The sequence below is a fragment of the Trichosporon asahii genome (assembly GCF_000293215.1).
Source record: "Trichosporon asahii var. asahii CBS 2479 unplaced genomic scaffold scaffold00075, whole genome shotgun sequence".
Classification (NCBI taxonomy): Eukaryota; Fungi; Basidiomycota; class Tremellomycetes; order Trichosporonales; family Trichosporonaceae; genus Trichosporon; species Trichosporon asahii.
In genome coordinates, this window is record NW_014040850.1 from 1118992 (window position 1) to 1135012 (window position 16021).

General features: G+C 59.7%; 6 protein-coding genes across 6 annotated transcripts; 4 read left to right on the plus strand and 2 right to left on the minus strand.

Moving 5' to 3' along the window:
• Positions 1-638: 638 nt before the first annotated feature.
• On the minus strand, positions 639-1345 carry A1Q1_05956 (uncharacterized protein; the record flags this gene model as incomplete). Its single annotated transcript, XM_014321165.1, has 4 exons — positions 639-750; positions 808-902; positions 945-1117; positions 1324-1345. 4 exons carry the CDS (start codon positions 1343-1345, stop codon positions 639-641), a joined length of 402 nt encoding a protein of 133 aa, XP_014176640.1.
• A 450-nt stretch (positions 1346-1795) lies between these two features.
• A1Q1_05957 (thioredoxin) lies at positions 1796-2792 on the plus strand (the record flags this gene model as incomplete). Its single annotated transcript, XM_014321166.1, has 3 exons — positions 1796-1975; positions 2020-2088; positions 2337-2792. 3 exons carry the CDS (start codon positions 1796-1798, stop codon positions 2790-2792), a joined length of 705 nt encoding a protein of 234 aa, XP_014176641.1.
• Positions 2793-3839: 1047 nt separating this feature from the next.
• Positions 3840-10659, plus strand: A1Q1_05958 (3'-5' exoribonuclease; the record flags this gene model as incomplete). The annotated part of the gene is made up of 3 exons (XM_014321167.1): positions 3840-4064; positions 4127-9984; positions 10053-10659. 3 exons carry the CDS (start codon positions 3840-3842, stop codon positions 10657-10659), a joined length of 6690 nt encoding a protein of 2229 aa, XP_014176642.1.
• Positions 10660-11433: 774 nt separating this feature from the next.
• On the plus strand, positions 11434-12444 carry A1Q1_05959 (uncharacterized protein; the record flags this gene model as incomplete). The annotated part of the gene is made up of 3 exons (XM_014321168.1): positions 11434-11590; positions 11647-11811; positions 12026-12444. 3 exons carry the CDS (start codon positions 11434-11436, stop codon positions 12442-12444), a joined length of 741 nt encoding a protein of 246 aa, XP_014176643.1.
• A 213-nt stretch (positions 12445-12657) lies between these two features.
• A1Q1_05960 (membrane dipeptidase) lies at positions 12658-14229 on the minus strand (the record flags this gene model as incomplete). The annotated part of the gene is made up of 7 exons (XM_014321169.1): positions 12658-12849; positions 12897-12933; positions 13104-13318; positions 13371-13480; positions 13527-13848; positions 13898-13991; positions 14045-14229. 7 exons carry the CDS (start codon positions 14227-14229, stop codon positions 12658-12660), a joined length of 1155 nt encoding a protein of 384 aa, XP_014176644.1.
• Positions 14230-14506: 277 nt separating this feature from the next.
• On the plus strand, positions 14507-15915 carry A1Q1_05961 (uncharacterized protein; the record flags this gene model as incomplete). Its single annotated transcript, XM_014321170.1, has 7 exons — positions 14507-14515; positions 14559-14725; positions 14788-14913; positions 14962-14973; positions 15048-15318; positions 15365-15514; positions 15565-15915. 7 exons carry the CDS (start codon positions 14507-14509, stop codon positions 15913-15915), a joined length of 1086 nt encoding a protein of 361 aa, XP_014176645.1.
• Positions 15916-16021: the final 106 nt, after the last annotated feature.

The window sequence follows — 16021 nt, forward strand, 5'->3', positions numbered from 1 at the left end:
GTCTAGACGCGTGCTTCGGCGTCGAGCGCAAGGTGCGCGAGCGTGAGGGGTGAGTGAAGGCAACAAGAGCCAGGATGAGGCCAGGGAGACGCTATCCACACGGGAGCGCGGGATGACATGATGAAATCCCACCTGGGCCCTGAGCACTCCTCTACTACAAATCGCATCCATTCACCCGCCTCTCCCCACTGGCCATCTTCCACCGTACGCGAACAGGCGTTTCTCGCCATGCATTCTATGCATTCACTTGTCCGGGAACTCAGAACCTGTTCCGAGCGCCATCTTGGCCAGGCTCACTGTACCTCCCCGTCCGCAAAGTTACCACAACAACCATCTCGTCCTGGTCGCCGCTTCTGTACATGAAAAGCACTGCATACCACCCTCTCTAAGACTTAAATCGACCTTCTGGAACTCCTTCCCCAGCTACCAAGCCTACACACGCGACGCACACGACGCACGCGACGCGCTATCCCACACTGACACGCGCCAAGCTCCTGACTTTCAGACTTGCGTTTCTTGCCGGGAGCCACCCGAAGCCCTTGCCGTGCCGGTTCTGGTCCTGGCTCGGCACGCTCGGTCTCGAACGTGCATCTCCGCTCTCCACCCTGTCTGCAATCTACACTCGCCATGTTCTCCGATCATCGACGTCCCGGAGACACAGAGCGGTCGCGCCCTCCTCCCCGCCTTCCAGGAGCACGGTCGCGTCGTCCTCCACCGGCACCTGCCGGGGGCTTGGCAAAGGCAAAGTCGCTGCTGTCAGCTATGTCTCTCGACTAAGGCAGCTGCTCGGATCGGGCAATGACTCACGTGTTAATCTTCTTCTCGAGGAACTCGGTGCCGTTCGTTGCCTTGATCGCCGCCTCGGCCTCCTCCTTGGTCGCATACTCGATGAGAGCGTAGCCCTGTTGTGGTCAGCTGTCGGCAACATGCGGCTAGCTCCTCACCATAACGTATCCGGTACGACGGTTCAGCGCCATGGAGAGGTTCTTGACGTTTCCAAAGTCGGCAAAGTGGTCCTCGAGATCCTCCTCGGTCGTCTCCTCGTTCAGATTCGTGACGATGATGATCCACCCCTCGACGGCTGCCATGTTAGCTACAGTGTGTGTGGAAGATCCAGCTACGTACAGCGTTCAGCCCAGGCGTATCCGTCCTTTCCGTTGGCTGCATGTTTGAAGATGTTCGAGCGAGAGAAGAGATATACGAAGTTCAGCAGGGAAGGTATGTCAGCACAATGCCCGAGTTCCGCGAAATTATCACTAACCGTCTCGCCGAGCTGGAGGTTAGCACTGGCAATACGCATGAGTTGCTATCAGGTCTACTCACTGTCCATGTCAACGTCGGCCATGTTGCAAGATTGTCTACTGGGTGGTTGCTGATCGAGTTTTGTTGACGTCAAAACAATGAAGTCTTCCTCGACTGTCGTCCCTTAAGTCCGGTTTTGCTCGATGTGGGTGTCGAAATGTCAAGTTCGCGCAGCTCGGATCTGTCCTCAGCTGATTCGATGTATGCGTGACGTTGGTTTGGCGAGGTTTTGCTGATTGAACTTGCGATCGAGAGCCTATGATGCGCACGCTCATGTCTCGTCGAGGACTGACGCGAAGTTGCAGTCATCTTGGCTGCACCACGTGGGTTTGATTCCGGGCCAGGTGATGGCATTGCGTCTGGATGGTGTGCTTGGTGGAGGTGCTACAGGTCTTGCCGCCTCGCAAATCCATCGAGTTCTTTGTCACGATCTGTCAACCTACTCACAAAACCTAGACCTAGGACTCTGCGTAACCCCTAGCAACTCTGCGCCATGTCGACCTCGAACTTTGTCAACATCTCATCACCGGAGCAGTTCAAGGAGGAGCTCTCCAAGGATCTCAACCGTGTCTCCCTCCTGAATTTCTGGGCGCCCTGGGCCGAGCCGTGTGCCGCCTTCAACAAGGCGGTCGAGGAGGCTGCCGCCAAGTATCCCAGTGTTCTCTTCCTCAATGTGAGCTTCGCGTCGCTGGATATAGGACTGACAGGCAGATCGAGGCGGAGGAGCAGGCCGACATTGCTGAGTCATTCGACATTGAGGCCGTCCCTAGCTTCGTTCTTCTTCGCGTGAGTCCCAACAGCCCACAGGCAGCGGCGCGCACACTACTAAGGCTGGCGAGTTGGAAACCCGAGCCCGCGTACTCACCCATGTGGAGTCGGACGTGTGTTCGGCTGAGGCTCAATGTGCTGCGTTGCTGCTGCCTGCTGTGGTGATCCCCCTTTAACATTGTGCTGACATAACCCCGCATTGACTGCTTACACATCTCGCAACGTTGTGCAACTGGACGCTCACTTCATGACGGATCATACAACAGGGACACACTCTTCTCGGCCGTCACTCTGGAGCCGACACGGGCGTCCTGAACGCTCTCCTCTCGCAGAACGCTACTTCCTCCTCCGCCCCTTCCTCCAACGTCTCCGCTGCCGCCTCCACCCCCGCTGAGCCGTCTCGCCCGCGCACCGAGGAGGAGATCACCGAGCGTTGCAAGGAGCTGATGAACAAGCACAAGGTCGTGCTGTTCATGAAGGGCAACCCGTCGGCGCCCAAGTGTGGCTTCTCGCGCCAGACTGTCGGTCTCCTGCGCGAGAAGGGAGTTGAGTTTGCTTGGTTTGACATTCTCAGCGACGAGGAGGTCCGCCAGGGACTGAAGCGGGTCAACGACTGGCCGACGTTCCCGCAGATCATCCTGAATGGAGAGCTTGTGGGCGGCCTCGACATCCTCAAGGAGATGATCGAGAGCGGAGAGTGGGACGAGGTCTATAACGCCTGAGAGCGGCTGGGATAAGCTAAAGGGCGTATAATCTTTTGCGTACGGGCGTCATGCATTTGTAGTATCATGGTTAGTGAAAGAGGCGATGGGCAGCTGGAGATCCAACCTACTAACCATCTTGGGACTAAGCGAGGGTGTCATGGTATCACGACTTTGCGAGCTCACTTTGGCAACGCGCCCGGGGACCCCTTTCGTCAGCTGCCGTGACCCAGCTCTGTGATGAGCATGTCGGTCGAGCTCCGCATCATGATCCCTTGACGATCACGTTCCTGGCGCTCCCGATAATCATAGCCGACGATGGGCGGCCAAGAGTATCCTCGCCTGATGCAACGACCTGTTGTCTACTATTCCTCGTGCGTCGCAGCATAGTTGCGTCATTGAACAAGCGAAGAAAGAGGAGATCGACTGCGATGACGCCCGGAGCAGCGTGCAACTTGCTTGCTGCGCAAGGACGGATCGCAACATGATTCGTCCCTAGTCACTGGCAGGATCTTGCGGAGCAGGGACGTCTGCGAAAACGAGTCAGTAGTCGAACGAGTTCCACGCAGCTGCATGCTATGTCAGACGATGGAGCAAGAAACACCACAGCGCGTAGCCGTCCCAGTAGAGGAGCACGCAGCGTCTAGCTTACAGCAGCTAACCCCATGCTAATCCCAGTGACGACTGACGGCACATCACTAGGCTGGCGCGAGTGACGCACCAGGTGCAGCCCAGCTCATCTCGAGGTCGGCGTTTCAGGGCGCCGCCGCATGTGGCACCCAGTCTAACTCACGCTGGACCACCATCTGTCATCGTCGAACCCGTCCTACCTCGACCTGCACCCATCACCAACCCCGTTCTCATCCACCCACTGCCCTCTACAGTCCGCCTGTCGCAGTGGTCAGCGCACCCCTCCCGATCCCCCAACCCCGACCCACCTTCCGTCCTTTCTGAACCCCCCGGCTTGGGGATGCATCGGTCCTAGTCTACCCCCCTCGATCCTTCCAACCTTTCATCTCCATCTTCTCCTCCATCCCCCCTCCCCCGTCTCCGACCACCTACCCGTCCATGTCTCACCCTCCTCCCGGATTGGGAGGCGGGGTCGCCAGGACTGGCCCTCCTCCCGGCTTTGGCTCCAACAATGCCGCAGCGGCCTCTGGTGGTGCCTCCGGGGCTGGCGCTGGAGCTGGTGGGGCCAACGGCACAGCTGCCATTGTCCGCGCCCAGATCGTCTTCCTTCTCACCACGTTCACCGAGGACTCATTCGACAAGGCCGCAGCAGAGATCAGGACTGTGAGTGTTGTGTTTGCGATGTTGGAAAGACGCGTTTGAATTGTTGCTGACCCGCGATTTAGCTCGCGTCATCGAACGGTCCCGAGATGTACCATCACTTCGTTCGCAGGACTGCTGTTGTCGCATCGCCTGTGATTCAAGCGCTAGTTCAGCACCAGCAGCAGTACAAGGATGACCCGGCCGCCCCTCCCCCTCAGATTCCCACCTCTGGCCCGGCGGCACTTGCTTGGCGTCTCCTTGCGACTGAGGCTGTCCGTGCCGCCCGCGATGTCGCCCTTGCCCCGCACTTTGTTCTGACCATGCTCTCGCCTTCGCAGGGCACGCCGCTTCCCCTCCCGTCCCTCCGCCTCTTCAATCTGCCCCCCGCGGTCATGTTCTCGCTGTCGGCCCTCACCTTGGCAAACCCGCACGTTTACCCGACGACGCACCCCTCGCACGAGCAGATCCTGCAAACCCTGCACCAGACGTTCCAGCCCACCATGGAGCTTCTTCGCGCGGGCGTGCCCTTCTGGTCCACGAACATTCCGAACCAGCCTCAGGACGACCTTACGATGCAGGAGGCGCGCACTCTGATTCTAGCGCTCTACCCGCGTTCCACCTCGGCGACTGGCACCACATCGCGTCCGCCCACCCCGACGAACCCGACCCCGCCCCACCCGTCGCCTCTGAATTCCCTGCAGCGCGGCTTCCTCCTGCAGTCGCTCACCATCAAGTTCACGTCGCCCGCGATCATTCTGCAGACTTTGTCGGCCTTGTCTCCCGGCGGTGCTCCGCGTACTCAGGGCTCGATCCCCCTCGAGGACATTCTGTTTGAGCTCGGCGACTCCCTCACGCAGGATGAGGGCACTGTCGAGGCCGCAATCGGCCGTTGGTGGGGTCCCTACCTGCTTGAGGAGCCCATCAACCAGCAGAACCTCAAGGAGGAGATCATCCGCACGCTCCACGGCCTGTGCATGGGTCTCCGCGATGGTCGTGCCGTCGACTTCCACGGTGTCTTGAGTGGTATTTGTGCGACTACCGCGTCAGCGTCGATCCCTTGGGTGGAGGTGGTCAAGGCGTTTGACATGCCCAACTCCCCGCTGGCGCATCCCTCCGCCGTGCCCTTGGCGGCTAGTCTGCTTCTGGTGCCTCCCCAGACGCCGGTCCCTCCCATCGCCGGTCTTCTCCCCGCAACTCTGAACGACTCGACGTGGACCAACCTGTCGTCGCTGCTTTACATCCTCCGCAACCTGTCGCAGCTTCCTCCCGACTCGCTTCCGCTCTACACTCTCCCCACCTCGCCTTCGCCCCAGGTGTTCACCCGGATCGTGGAGCCCTACGCGCCCGACGCCCCCGTCAGCAAGGTTGTTCGCCAGCAGGCGAAGGATGTTCAGTCGGCCGGACTCTGGAACTCTCTCGGCCTCATCCAGGTACTAGTTCAGGCTTGCGCTCTTGCCGACGCCGAAGACGCGACCGACCGCGACGAGCGAGTCGACATGGGTCGCCGCGCCACCGAGCTTCTGGACCGTGCTGGTGGTCTTGCGCCGGAGCTTGTTCTTATCGCGCTTGAGAAGCTTCCCAAGCCCCTCCCTGCTCCCATCGCCACCATGCACTCGAAGATCCTTGAGATCTACTTGATCAACCCTCCCTCGGCTCTGGCTTCCGCTGCGCTCGTCTTCCAGCAGATCTGGGAGCTCAACCCCAAGGGTCTGCTCGACACCCTTACCGAGTTCTACTCCGAGGACGAGAACAACCTCGGCAAGGTCGTCGAAGTCGCCTGGGAGCTGCAGATCCTCGACAAGCTTCTCGCGAGCGACAACCTGCACTTTGCTCTCGACGTTGCCGCCCTCGCCTCTAGCAAGGAGTACTTCAACCTTGAGAACTGGCTTGCGGATAGTGTCGCCGTCAACGGCGAGGACTTCTTACAGGCCATGTTTGACTTTGTCGAGCACAAGATCCGCTTGGAGATCGACCACCAGCACCAGCCCGAGTCGGTGCCGCCTCCCATGTTCACCCTCTCGGACGAGGCGTACTCGATCTTCATCCGCGTCGTTCGCAACGCCGACAACCTGACCCGCGAGGACGTCGCCCGCTTTAAGAGCCTGCGTACCGATATTCTCATCCTCCACCCGCGACTTTTGAACCTGCGCGCGGCTTCCAAGGAGGAGCAGGGCTTTGTCGTGGCGACCTACAACAAGTCGGTCAGCGCCCAGGTCGACGACATGTATCGCCGCATGTACAGCGAGGAGCACGAGCTCACTCTGGACGACGTTGTCGAGGAACTGAAGCGTTACCAGAAGTCAAGCGACCCTCGCGACCAGGAGCTCTTCGGTGCTTCGCTCCACTCGCTGTTTGACGAGTACAAGTTTATCAAGACCTACCCCCCTCGTGAGCTCACGATGACTGGTATCCTCTTCGGTGCGATCATCGACTATCGCCTGGTCAAGGACACCCCGGCCTTCGTTGCGACTCGTTACGTCCTCGACGCGTGCAAGACACCGCCCCACGAGCCTCCTTACCAGTTTGGTGTCAGCGCTCTTAGCGTGCTCCGCGCCTCGCTCGTGGACTTCCCGGGTCTCTGCCGTTCGCTCCTCGAGATTCCTGCCCTGCACGAGTCGCACCCGAGCTACATCAACGACATTCACGCCGCGCTCGCCGAGCGCGAGGAGCTCGACCTGCAGGGTGGTGTAAAGCTCGCTTTCCCTGCCCTCAAGCTTCCCATCCTCATCGAGGAAGGCGAGGACGAGTTCAAGGAGCCCGAGCCCAAGGTCCGCGACCAGATCATGTTCATCATCAACAACATTGCACCCAGCAACTGGGAGGCCAAGTCGCAGGAGCTGGTCAAGCTGATGAAGCCCGAGTACTCGCGCTGGTTTGCTCACTACTTCATCGACGTTCGTGTCTCGCTGGAGGCTAACCGTCACGACCTGTACTTCCAGATTCTGGAGCTTCTCAGCACGCCTATCCTCGAGAAGCACGTTCTCTGGGAGACGTATCGCAAGGCCCGCGACTTACTGAATGCGGAGAGCACCCTTGGTTCGGCTTCGGACCGCGCCACCCTCAAGACTGTGGCGCTTTGGCTTGGCCGCATCACCCTGCAGCGCGGCTTGCCCATTAAGCACCGCGAGCTGTCGATCAAGGATCTGCTCGTTCAGGGTTACGACAACAAGCGTCTCATTGTGGCGATTCCCTTCGTCTGCAATGTCATGCTTGCGTGCCAAGACTCCAAGGTGTTCCACCAGCCCAACCCTTGGTTCGTTGCGATCCTCCGCGTCCTTGTCGAGCTCTACCACTTTGGCGACATCAAGCTCAACATGAAGTTCGAGATCGAGGTTCTCTTTGGCAAGCTCGGCCTGCAGCTCGACACCATCGAGGCCTCGGATGTGATTCGCACCCACGTTCCTCCTCCTCAGCCTCAGGCTCACGGGCCCAACCGTCTCGAGGTCGAGCTCCAGCGCCAGCTGATCACGAACGACCTCTCCAGCACCGGCGCCCAGCGCTTCGGCGGTACGAGCACCGAGCCCAGCATTGCGGACGATCCCTTCACCCGCATGCAGGCTCTGCAGACGGAGCAGGCTGCCCAGGCGCTGCACGAGCAGTTCCTCGCTCACGTCGACGACCTCATCCGCCAGCTGCCCGAGTACCTGCACTTCAACTCCGACCTCGGCGTTCTGCAGGCGCCCACCTTCAAGCGTATCGTTCTGCACTCGATCGAGCGTGCTATCCGCGAGATCGTCTCGCCCGTCGTCGAGCGCTCGGTCACCATTGCTGGTATATCGTCCCGCGACCTCGTGCAGAAGGACTTTGGCACCGAGTGCGATTCGATCAAGATGCGCAAGGCTGCCCACCTCATGGTCCAGAACCTTGCGGGCAACCTGGCTCTCGTCACCTGCAAGGAGCCGCTGCGCACCAGCCTCATGTCTCACATCCGTGCCTTGGTCGGCCAGAACGGCTTCACGGAGGAGAACGTGCCTGACGGCGTGATCGCTGGTGTCGTCAACGAGAACCTCGACGTTGCGTGCGATGTCATCCGCAAGGCGGCGATGGAGAAGGCGACCCGCGACATTGACGTCAACCTGCAGCCTCAGTTCGCGGCGCGTAAGGCCCACCGCGACTCTCGCAGCCAGCAGCCCTTCTGGGACGGAGCTTCGTTCGGCGTCGCCATCTCGCACACTGCACTGCCCGACCCTCTTCGCCTGCGCCAGGGTGGTCTCACCGCTACTCAGCTCCGCGTTTACGAGGACTTTGCCGAGTCGGCTCGCGTCTTCTCGCAACAACAGCAGCAGGCTGGTCACCTCAACGGAGGCAACGACTACAACCTTCCTGTTGGCTACCGCGACCTTGGCCTCGGTGACGGCGGTCTCGTGCCGCCTCCCGACGTCCGCCGTGGCCCTTCGCCCCGCAACGCTGACTTTGGCGACCAGGAGCAGTCCTTTGTCATGGCTCCGCAGACCACCGTCGAGAAGCTCCATGAGCTCGTCGCCGACATCGAGAAGCTCCTCTCGCAGACCAACGCGACCTCCATTTCGCAGCTTGAGCCCGACCACGACCTCCGCTCGCTCAGCCGCACCATCATCGTTCTCGCCCACTCGTCTATGCAGCGCGAGGCGACTACCCTGGCCATTGCCCAGAAGATCGTGCAGCTGCTCTACAAGACCGACTCGCCTCTTGGTCGCGAGCTCTACGTCGTGATCCTGCAGCAGCTCTGTCTCCACGCCCCCAAGGTCGATCGCGAGGTCAAGTCATGGCTGCTCTACGCCGAGGACCCCCGCAAGTACAACGTCCCTGTCACTGCGGTCCTCATCCGTGGCAGCTTCATCCGCGTCGCCGAGCTCGACGCCCAGCTCGCCAAGGTCATGACTCGCGGTGCCACTCCTGAAGTTGTCGACTTTACCGCTCAGCTCATTCGCGAGTGCTGCATCGGCCCTCAGGCGTTCATCAACCGCAACGCGTTCACGCTCTGCATCACCGCCCTCCTCAAGGCTCAGGAGCAGGACCAGTCGACTTCCACCGCCGACCAGCTTCTGGAGGACCTCCGCGGCGAGGGTGCCCGCGACACCAAGGTCATGCCCATCGATGCCAAGGTTCACGAGCGCCTCCAGCACTACTTCTTCGAGTGGGTGCGTCTGTTCACTGACAACCCCAACTCGCCCGAGGTCTCGTTTGTCCCCTACATCACCTGGCTGCAGGGCGACAACATCCTCGGCGGCGAGGACGTCTCGACTGCGTTCTACACGACCGCCATCAAGGCTGCCGTTGACTGCGACATGAAGTCGGACAACACCCAGTGGTACGGCACTGACTCGCTCGCCAAGCTCATTGTCCTCATCGTCAAGAACTATGGCGACAAGAGCGGTCCTGGCAGCGTCCAGCGCACTGTCTACTACTTCAACAAGATCATCACGATCATGTCGTACAGCCTGGTCCGCGCCCAGCTCAACGCTGACGAGCCCTTCGACCAGCGCCCCTGGGCCCGCTTCTTCACCAGCATGCTCGCCGAGCTTTCTGCTATCGAGGCCAGCCTGCCCGAGACTGTTCTTGGTTGCCTCAAGAGCATTGCCAACGTCCTCGGCATCATCCAACCCACCTATGCGCCCCGCTTCGCCTTCGGCTGGGTCTCCATCATGTCGCACCGCCTGTTCATGGCCAAGCTCCTCGGTGCCCCCCGCCAGGAGGGCTGGTCCGACTACCACAGGTGTCTCATGTGGCTGCTGCGCTTTGTGTCGCCGTTTGTCAACTCGAACAGCCGCGACCTTGGTGCGCCGGCGCGCAGCCTCTACCGTGCGACTCTCCGCATCCTGCTCGTGCTCATGCACGACTTCCCCGGATTCCTGGTCGAGTACTACCACACGCTCTCGACTGCCATCCCCGCGCACTGCGTTCAGCTCCGCAACATCATCCTGGCCGCCTTCCCTGCCAGCGAGGCTCCTCTGCCCGACTGGTACAAGCGACCCGACGAGCTCGTTCGGAGATGCAGTCGTTCCCGCGTGTCCGCTCTGACCACGTCAGTGCGCTCAACACTGGCAACGTCAAGCAGGCCATCGACCAGTACATCCACACCAATTCGCCCTCGGGCGCCGCGATCGTCAACGAGCTCAAGAACCGTATCGCGGTCCAGAAGACGCTGCCTGACGGTACCACGACTACCGTGTGGAACCACACGCTGCTCCACGCGACCGTCTTCTACCTCGGCACCTCGGCCGTGCAGCGCCACTACATGCAGTCGGGTGTCGCCGAGTTCGACCCCAAGGACCCAGCTGTGCCCATGCTCCTGTCGCTTGTCCACTCGTTTGACGCCGAGGGCCAGTACCTGATGCTGTCTGTCATTGCCGACCAGCTGAGGTTCCCGTCGGCGCACACGCTCTTCTTCGCGTCGCTCATGCTCTACCTGTTCAAGGTGTCGACCGACTCGAGCATTCCTGAGCGCATCGCGCGTGTGCTCCTCGAGCGCGTCATTGTGACCCGCCCTCACCCGTGGGGTCTTATCGTCACCTTTGTCGAGCTCCTCGAGAACCCCGTCTATGGCTTCTGGGACCAGCCATTCGTCCGCGCCGACGAGGAGATCTTCCTGATGTTCCGTCGCGCGCGCGAGAACTTTGGAACGCAAATGCACTAGAGCTAGTGGTGAGTCGAAGTTCATCTTGTTGACTGGAGCTAACATTCAGCATTGAAACCATCTGAGCCCATCTGCGCTCCGTGTTGCAACAATCATACCAACGTCCCCCCTCTCCCTGGGTTTTTTTGCAAAATTCGGCTCTTTTCTTTCCTCTATTCCGCTCTATCATAATGTTTGTGACAGTAGAATCCCTCTTCCCTCGGTCCTATCGTCGGCATCTCATCATTGACAATGTACGATCGACGAGACGGCAAGCAGCTGAAGAAGTAAACCAACAACAACAACCACCAATCAACCATCAATAACAACCAACCTCCCGAACCTCGGCCGTCCACATCCCCTACCGTGAGACACATCATCCTGTTCGCCCTTTGCGGCTGTGGACAAATAGAGAGTGAGAAACGGGCTGCCGTATACCCCGTCCGTTGGGTGGGTCCATTTGGAGAGGCTCATCTCGGACTTGTAACTGCTGAGTGGAGGTGTTTTGGGTTGTGAAAGGGATCCAAGATATCGACATAAAGCTATTGTACACTAGTCACTGCAATGCATGGCACGTTCACATCTGAAGCGGGCGAGGAGCACAACGAAGGCGGCAGATCTTGGACGATGACTGATAAGGCGGGGTCGATGACGATCAGCGGGAGCAAATTTGCCACCCAGAGTGGATCTGCAGGTCATCGGCTGCTGAACACTCGCAAACAACTTCAAGTCTGACCAACCACCCCATCTTCACCTTAGCCACTCGTCTCGTCGGCCTAACGGTTTCCCGCCAGAATGTCGGAACGCAAGGTGCTGAACAAGTACTTCCCGCCGGACTTTGATCCGTCCAAGATCAAGCGTCGGAAACGGCAGGGCCCGAAGAACTCGCAAATCACGGTAACTCTCAAGGCGCCGTACACGATGCGCTGCACAAAGTGCGGCGAGTACATCTGTAAGCATCCCTCCCCTCTATCTTTGTTCATATCGTGCGCTAGCTGACATTCACAGACCACGGACGCAAGTTCAACGCGCGCAAGGAGACGGCCGAAGGCGAGGAGTACCTGGGCGTGAAAGTGTTCCGGTTCTACATCAAGTGCACCCTGTGCAGCCAGGAGATCACGTTCAAGACGGACCCGAAGAACGCAGACTTTACGCCCGAGCACGGCGCGACGCGTACGTTCGATAACTGGTCCGAGGCCGATCCGGAGGGGCGCGCGGGCGCCCTCCCCACCGCAGCCGAGGACGACGAGGACGATACCCGAGCGCGAGGCGCGGGACGCCATGGCGGAGCTGGAGCGGAGCCAGGAGGCGTCCCGCCGCGAAATGGAGATTATGGACGAGCTGGCGGATCTCCGATCCAGAAACGCGAGGGTGGACACGAGTAAAGTCGGCGACGACCCTGAGGCGCTCCTCGCCAAGTTGCACGAGGAGAGGCTGTCGAGAGAAGAGGAAGAGAGGAGGAAAAGAGAGGCCGAGGAGGACGACGCAGAGGTCGCCAAGTACTTTACGAAGATGGCGCCTCCGCCCCTCCCGCTCGGCGCCGGTGGGAAGGGCAAGGAGAAGGCCTGGGAGGAATCGCCGGACGAGAAGGACGGCAGCGAGGAGGTCGAGGACAAACCCAAGGAACCCACGGGGCCCACGATCAAGCGCGCCGTCACTGCTGCCGGTGAGCCGAGCGTCGCGTCCATCCTCGCGGCCAAGGGCAAGGCGGCCGAGCCCGTCGCTCCCCCAGCCACGGCGCAGGTCAAGCGGAAGCGTGAGGGCATGCAGAAGCTTCTCGGCATTAAGAAGAAGGCGAAGGCGTAGGGTTTTATCGTCGAAAAAACAGAAGAGATACATGCCCCCCGACGGGTTGTGTTCCTTCTAGATTTATCCTGATGTAATGCTAGACATAAGAGCGGCGTCTGCGCGCTCGATTTATCGAAACTTCTAAAGTGGTTGCTATTTAGTTTACCGAAACGAATGTGTGGGAGTGTTGGAAAGGTTCTGTGGAAGATGAAGTTCAAAGAAGAGGGGAGACTAGATGTCCTGACGCTTGTTGTACGTTGCCATGTTGGGTCCGACGCGGCGGAGCTTGCGCGCCACGTCCTCGGCGCCGCTCATGACGCGGAGGAGGTTACCGCCAGCCAGGCCGGCGAGGTCGTGCCTACCCCAGCCGCGCTTGATGAGTTCCGCAAACAGGTGCGGGTACTTGGACACGTCCTCGAGTCCCTTAGGTACCTGCTGTCAGCTAACTAACCTCCGGCGCTACAGCTCACCTTCTCGATGCCGTCGTAATCCGACCCGATGCCGACGCTGGGGTCAGTTACCGCGCAACTCTCTTCAACTCACTGCTGCCGACTCGTCCTCTTGGCAATGTACTCGACCTCGTCGGCGATGTACTTGACGTCGACCTCGTCTGGGTTCTTGCTCGCGAACACGGGGTAGAAGCTGCTGTTAGCTTGGCGTAAGAACGAAAAGCTCACTTGACCATAACAACTCCGTCGAGCTGGTGCTTGCCACGTCCAATCTTGGTCAGAATCTCGTCAGGCACGTTGCGCGAGATGTTGTTGAAGTGCCGGGCGGCTGAGTGCGACCACATCACTGGCGCCTTGGAGAGCGCAATGGCCTGCTGCGCCGTCTCGTCCGAGACGTGGGAGAGATCAATCAGCATACCGAGGCGGTTCATCTCCTTGATGAGCTGGTGGCCAAAGTCCCTGTTGGTCAGCTATCGCGCGGACCACGTAGCTCACGAAAGACCGTGCCAGCGCGGCTTGGGCTGCTCGAAGATGCCCCCACTGTCGGCGAAGACATTGTTGCAGCCGTGTGTCAGCGTAGCGTATCGTACACCGAGGGCGTAGTACTGTCGCAGCACTGTTGTCAGCTACACACGGCCGAGCGCAGCTTACCTGCCAGACTGTTGCCGAGCTGGTGCGCGCCCTCGATGCCCATGAAGCTGGCGACCTTGCCGTTCTTGATCGCGCGCTCGGCGCCGGCGGCAGTGGTAGCGAACTCGAACGTGTCGTGGTACTTGTTCATCAGGTTGCGGGCGACATCGATCTGCTCGAGCGTGTCTGTCGTTAGCTTCAGTCGGCCATTGGGCAGCTTACCGCGGACGTGGTTGTTCGGCGTCAGGAAGTCGACACCGTCGTCGTGGCACTCGGTGAAGACGCTCCAGAAGAAGCCGCCGAGCTGGCCCTCGCGGATGCGCGGGATGTCGACGTGCGCCGGCTGGATGTTAGCTGAGCAAAAACAAACCCTCAGCTAGCTAAAGTCTTACCAGCGCCGCGTTCATGTCAAACTTGTTTATGTCATTGCCGTACGCCTCGCGCACGAAGATGGGCAAGTCGATGTGTCCATCAATGACGGGAGCTCTGATCATTAGCTTCGGCACGACATTCAGACAGCTCACGTCTTCAAGTAGTACTTTGCCTTCTCGAGAGGGTCCTTTGGCTCCGTTTTGCCAAAGAGGAGGACGCCGATCGTCGCCCACACGAGCACGACGGGGGCGAGGATGGTGATGACCCAGCGCTTGCGACGGGGAGCGGGGCGCTGCGTGTTCGCCGGCAGTATGGGTGTGCGCTCGCTTGCTCCTTGCGCTGCAGTTGGCATGGCTGTCTCTTGCCTCTCTGAGGAAGTGAGTGATGTTGACCGTGCTATCGCGGATCACGCCGTGATGTCGTTATCCGCCATCGACCATCCGGCAAGGTGTGACGCCCTCGTGCCTGAACGCGCCCGCTGATGGGTGGCGAAAAGCGGCGTGCACGCGACCTCCGCACCACGTGGCCCAAGATTACCGTTTTTGTTGATTCCAGGTCCACTGAACCGGGGCGGGGAAGGCAGATCTTAACGTCTCGCCGTCACTGCATCGCCCACTAACCTAATCACGATGAGCAAGGTAAGCTAGCGACATAACAGGTAGCTGACATCAGACGGCACAGGCTTCGGGGGGCTCCAACTGGGAGCAGCTGAAGAAGACGCTCACGCCGACGAAGAAGAAGCCAGCATCGAGCGCGCGCGATGGTCGTGGGACGCCGGCCAAGAAGCGCAGGCCGGGCGTTGGCGGACTTGCGTCCTTCACGAAGAACTTTGAGAGGAAAGAAACAACGTGGGTTAGACGCTTCCTCACACGTTAACCATCAGAGCTACGGCTGAGGCTGGACCGTCCAGTGCCGGACCGTCGCAGTACAATACGGATGAGGTGACCTTCCTCGCCGCACCGAGTGAGAAACCACTCATGCACGAGCTTCGTCAGATGGTCGCTGGAAACAATGTCCTGAATGAGTCGAAGAAGTCGTGAGTACCTCAGCTTCCGTGCGTCGTGAGCCGTCAAGCTAACTTCAGAATCGGCAACTAGTGAGTGTGCGACAGTGAAGGTCACACGACCCCTTCAGCTTCCTAATTCTGCATCGCCAAGCTGACTTCACCAGCCTTGCGATTGATTGTGAAATGGTCGGTCTCGGTCAAGGAGGTGAGGAGAGCGCGCTTGCGCGAGTCTCCATCGTGAACTATCACGGTCACGTCGTGCTCGACACTTTCGTGCAGCCGCGCGAGCGCGTCACCGACTTCCGTACATGGGTCTCGGGTGTGCGCGAGTCAGACGTCATGAACGCCCCGCCATTCGACGATGTGCAGAAGCAGGTTGCGGGTATGATCAAGGACAAGATTCTAATCGGTCACGCCGTCGAGAACGACTTGAAGGTGAGTTTACAGCTCCCATTCGTCCTCTCCCAAGCTGACACCACAGGCACTCCTTCTCTCTCATCCGAATCCGCTCCTCCGTGACACACAGAAGTGCAAGCAACTCCGCGAACATGCCAAAACGAAACGGCCCGGTCTGAAGAAGCTGACGGAGCTCGAGCTTGGTTTGCGTATCCAGGGAAGGTCCCATTCCTCGGTGAGTTCTGCTACAGCTGGCACGAGGCGAACATCGTAAGCTGACGCCAGGTTACTGATGCACGAGCTACAATGGCGCTGTACCGCCTGTACAAGCCCGAGTGGGAGGCGTCGCTGCGCCACGTCATGGAGACGTATCGTCAGAAGACGGGTATGGAGCCGCTGTCGACCAAGAAGAAGCGCAAGCGCGGTGACGCGGAGGACGGCGATGAGGAGGAAAAGGAGCGGGGCAAGCAGAAGCAGTTCCCGGGCGGAGGACGAAAGGGCATCTCGTCCGGTCTCAGCGTCGTCGTGAAGCGTTTCGGAAAGAAGGTCGAGGACCAGCCGAAGCGACGTGGGCCCGCGCCTGCGCCGGCTGCGTCGTCGTCGGGAGGGAACTGGTGGGAGGAGGCTGCTGGCTAATCTGGGGCCGCAGCATAGATCATAGATACCATACATACCGTTCAGTGTACTTATCTGTCCTGTCTGATTAAAATGCAATGCAAAACTATGTACTGTACAACTGCTG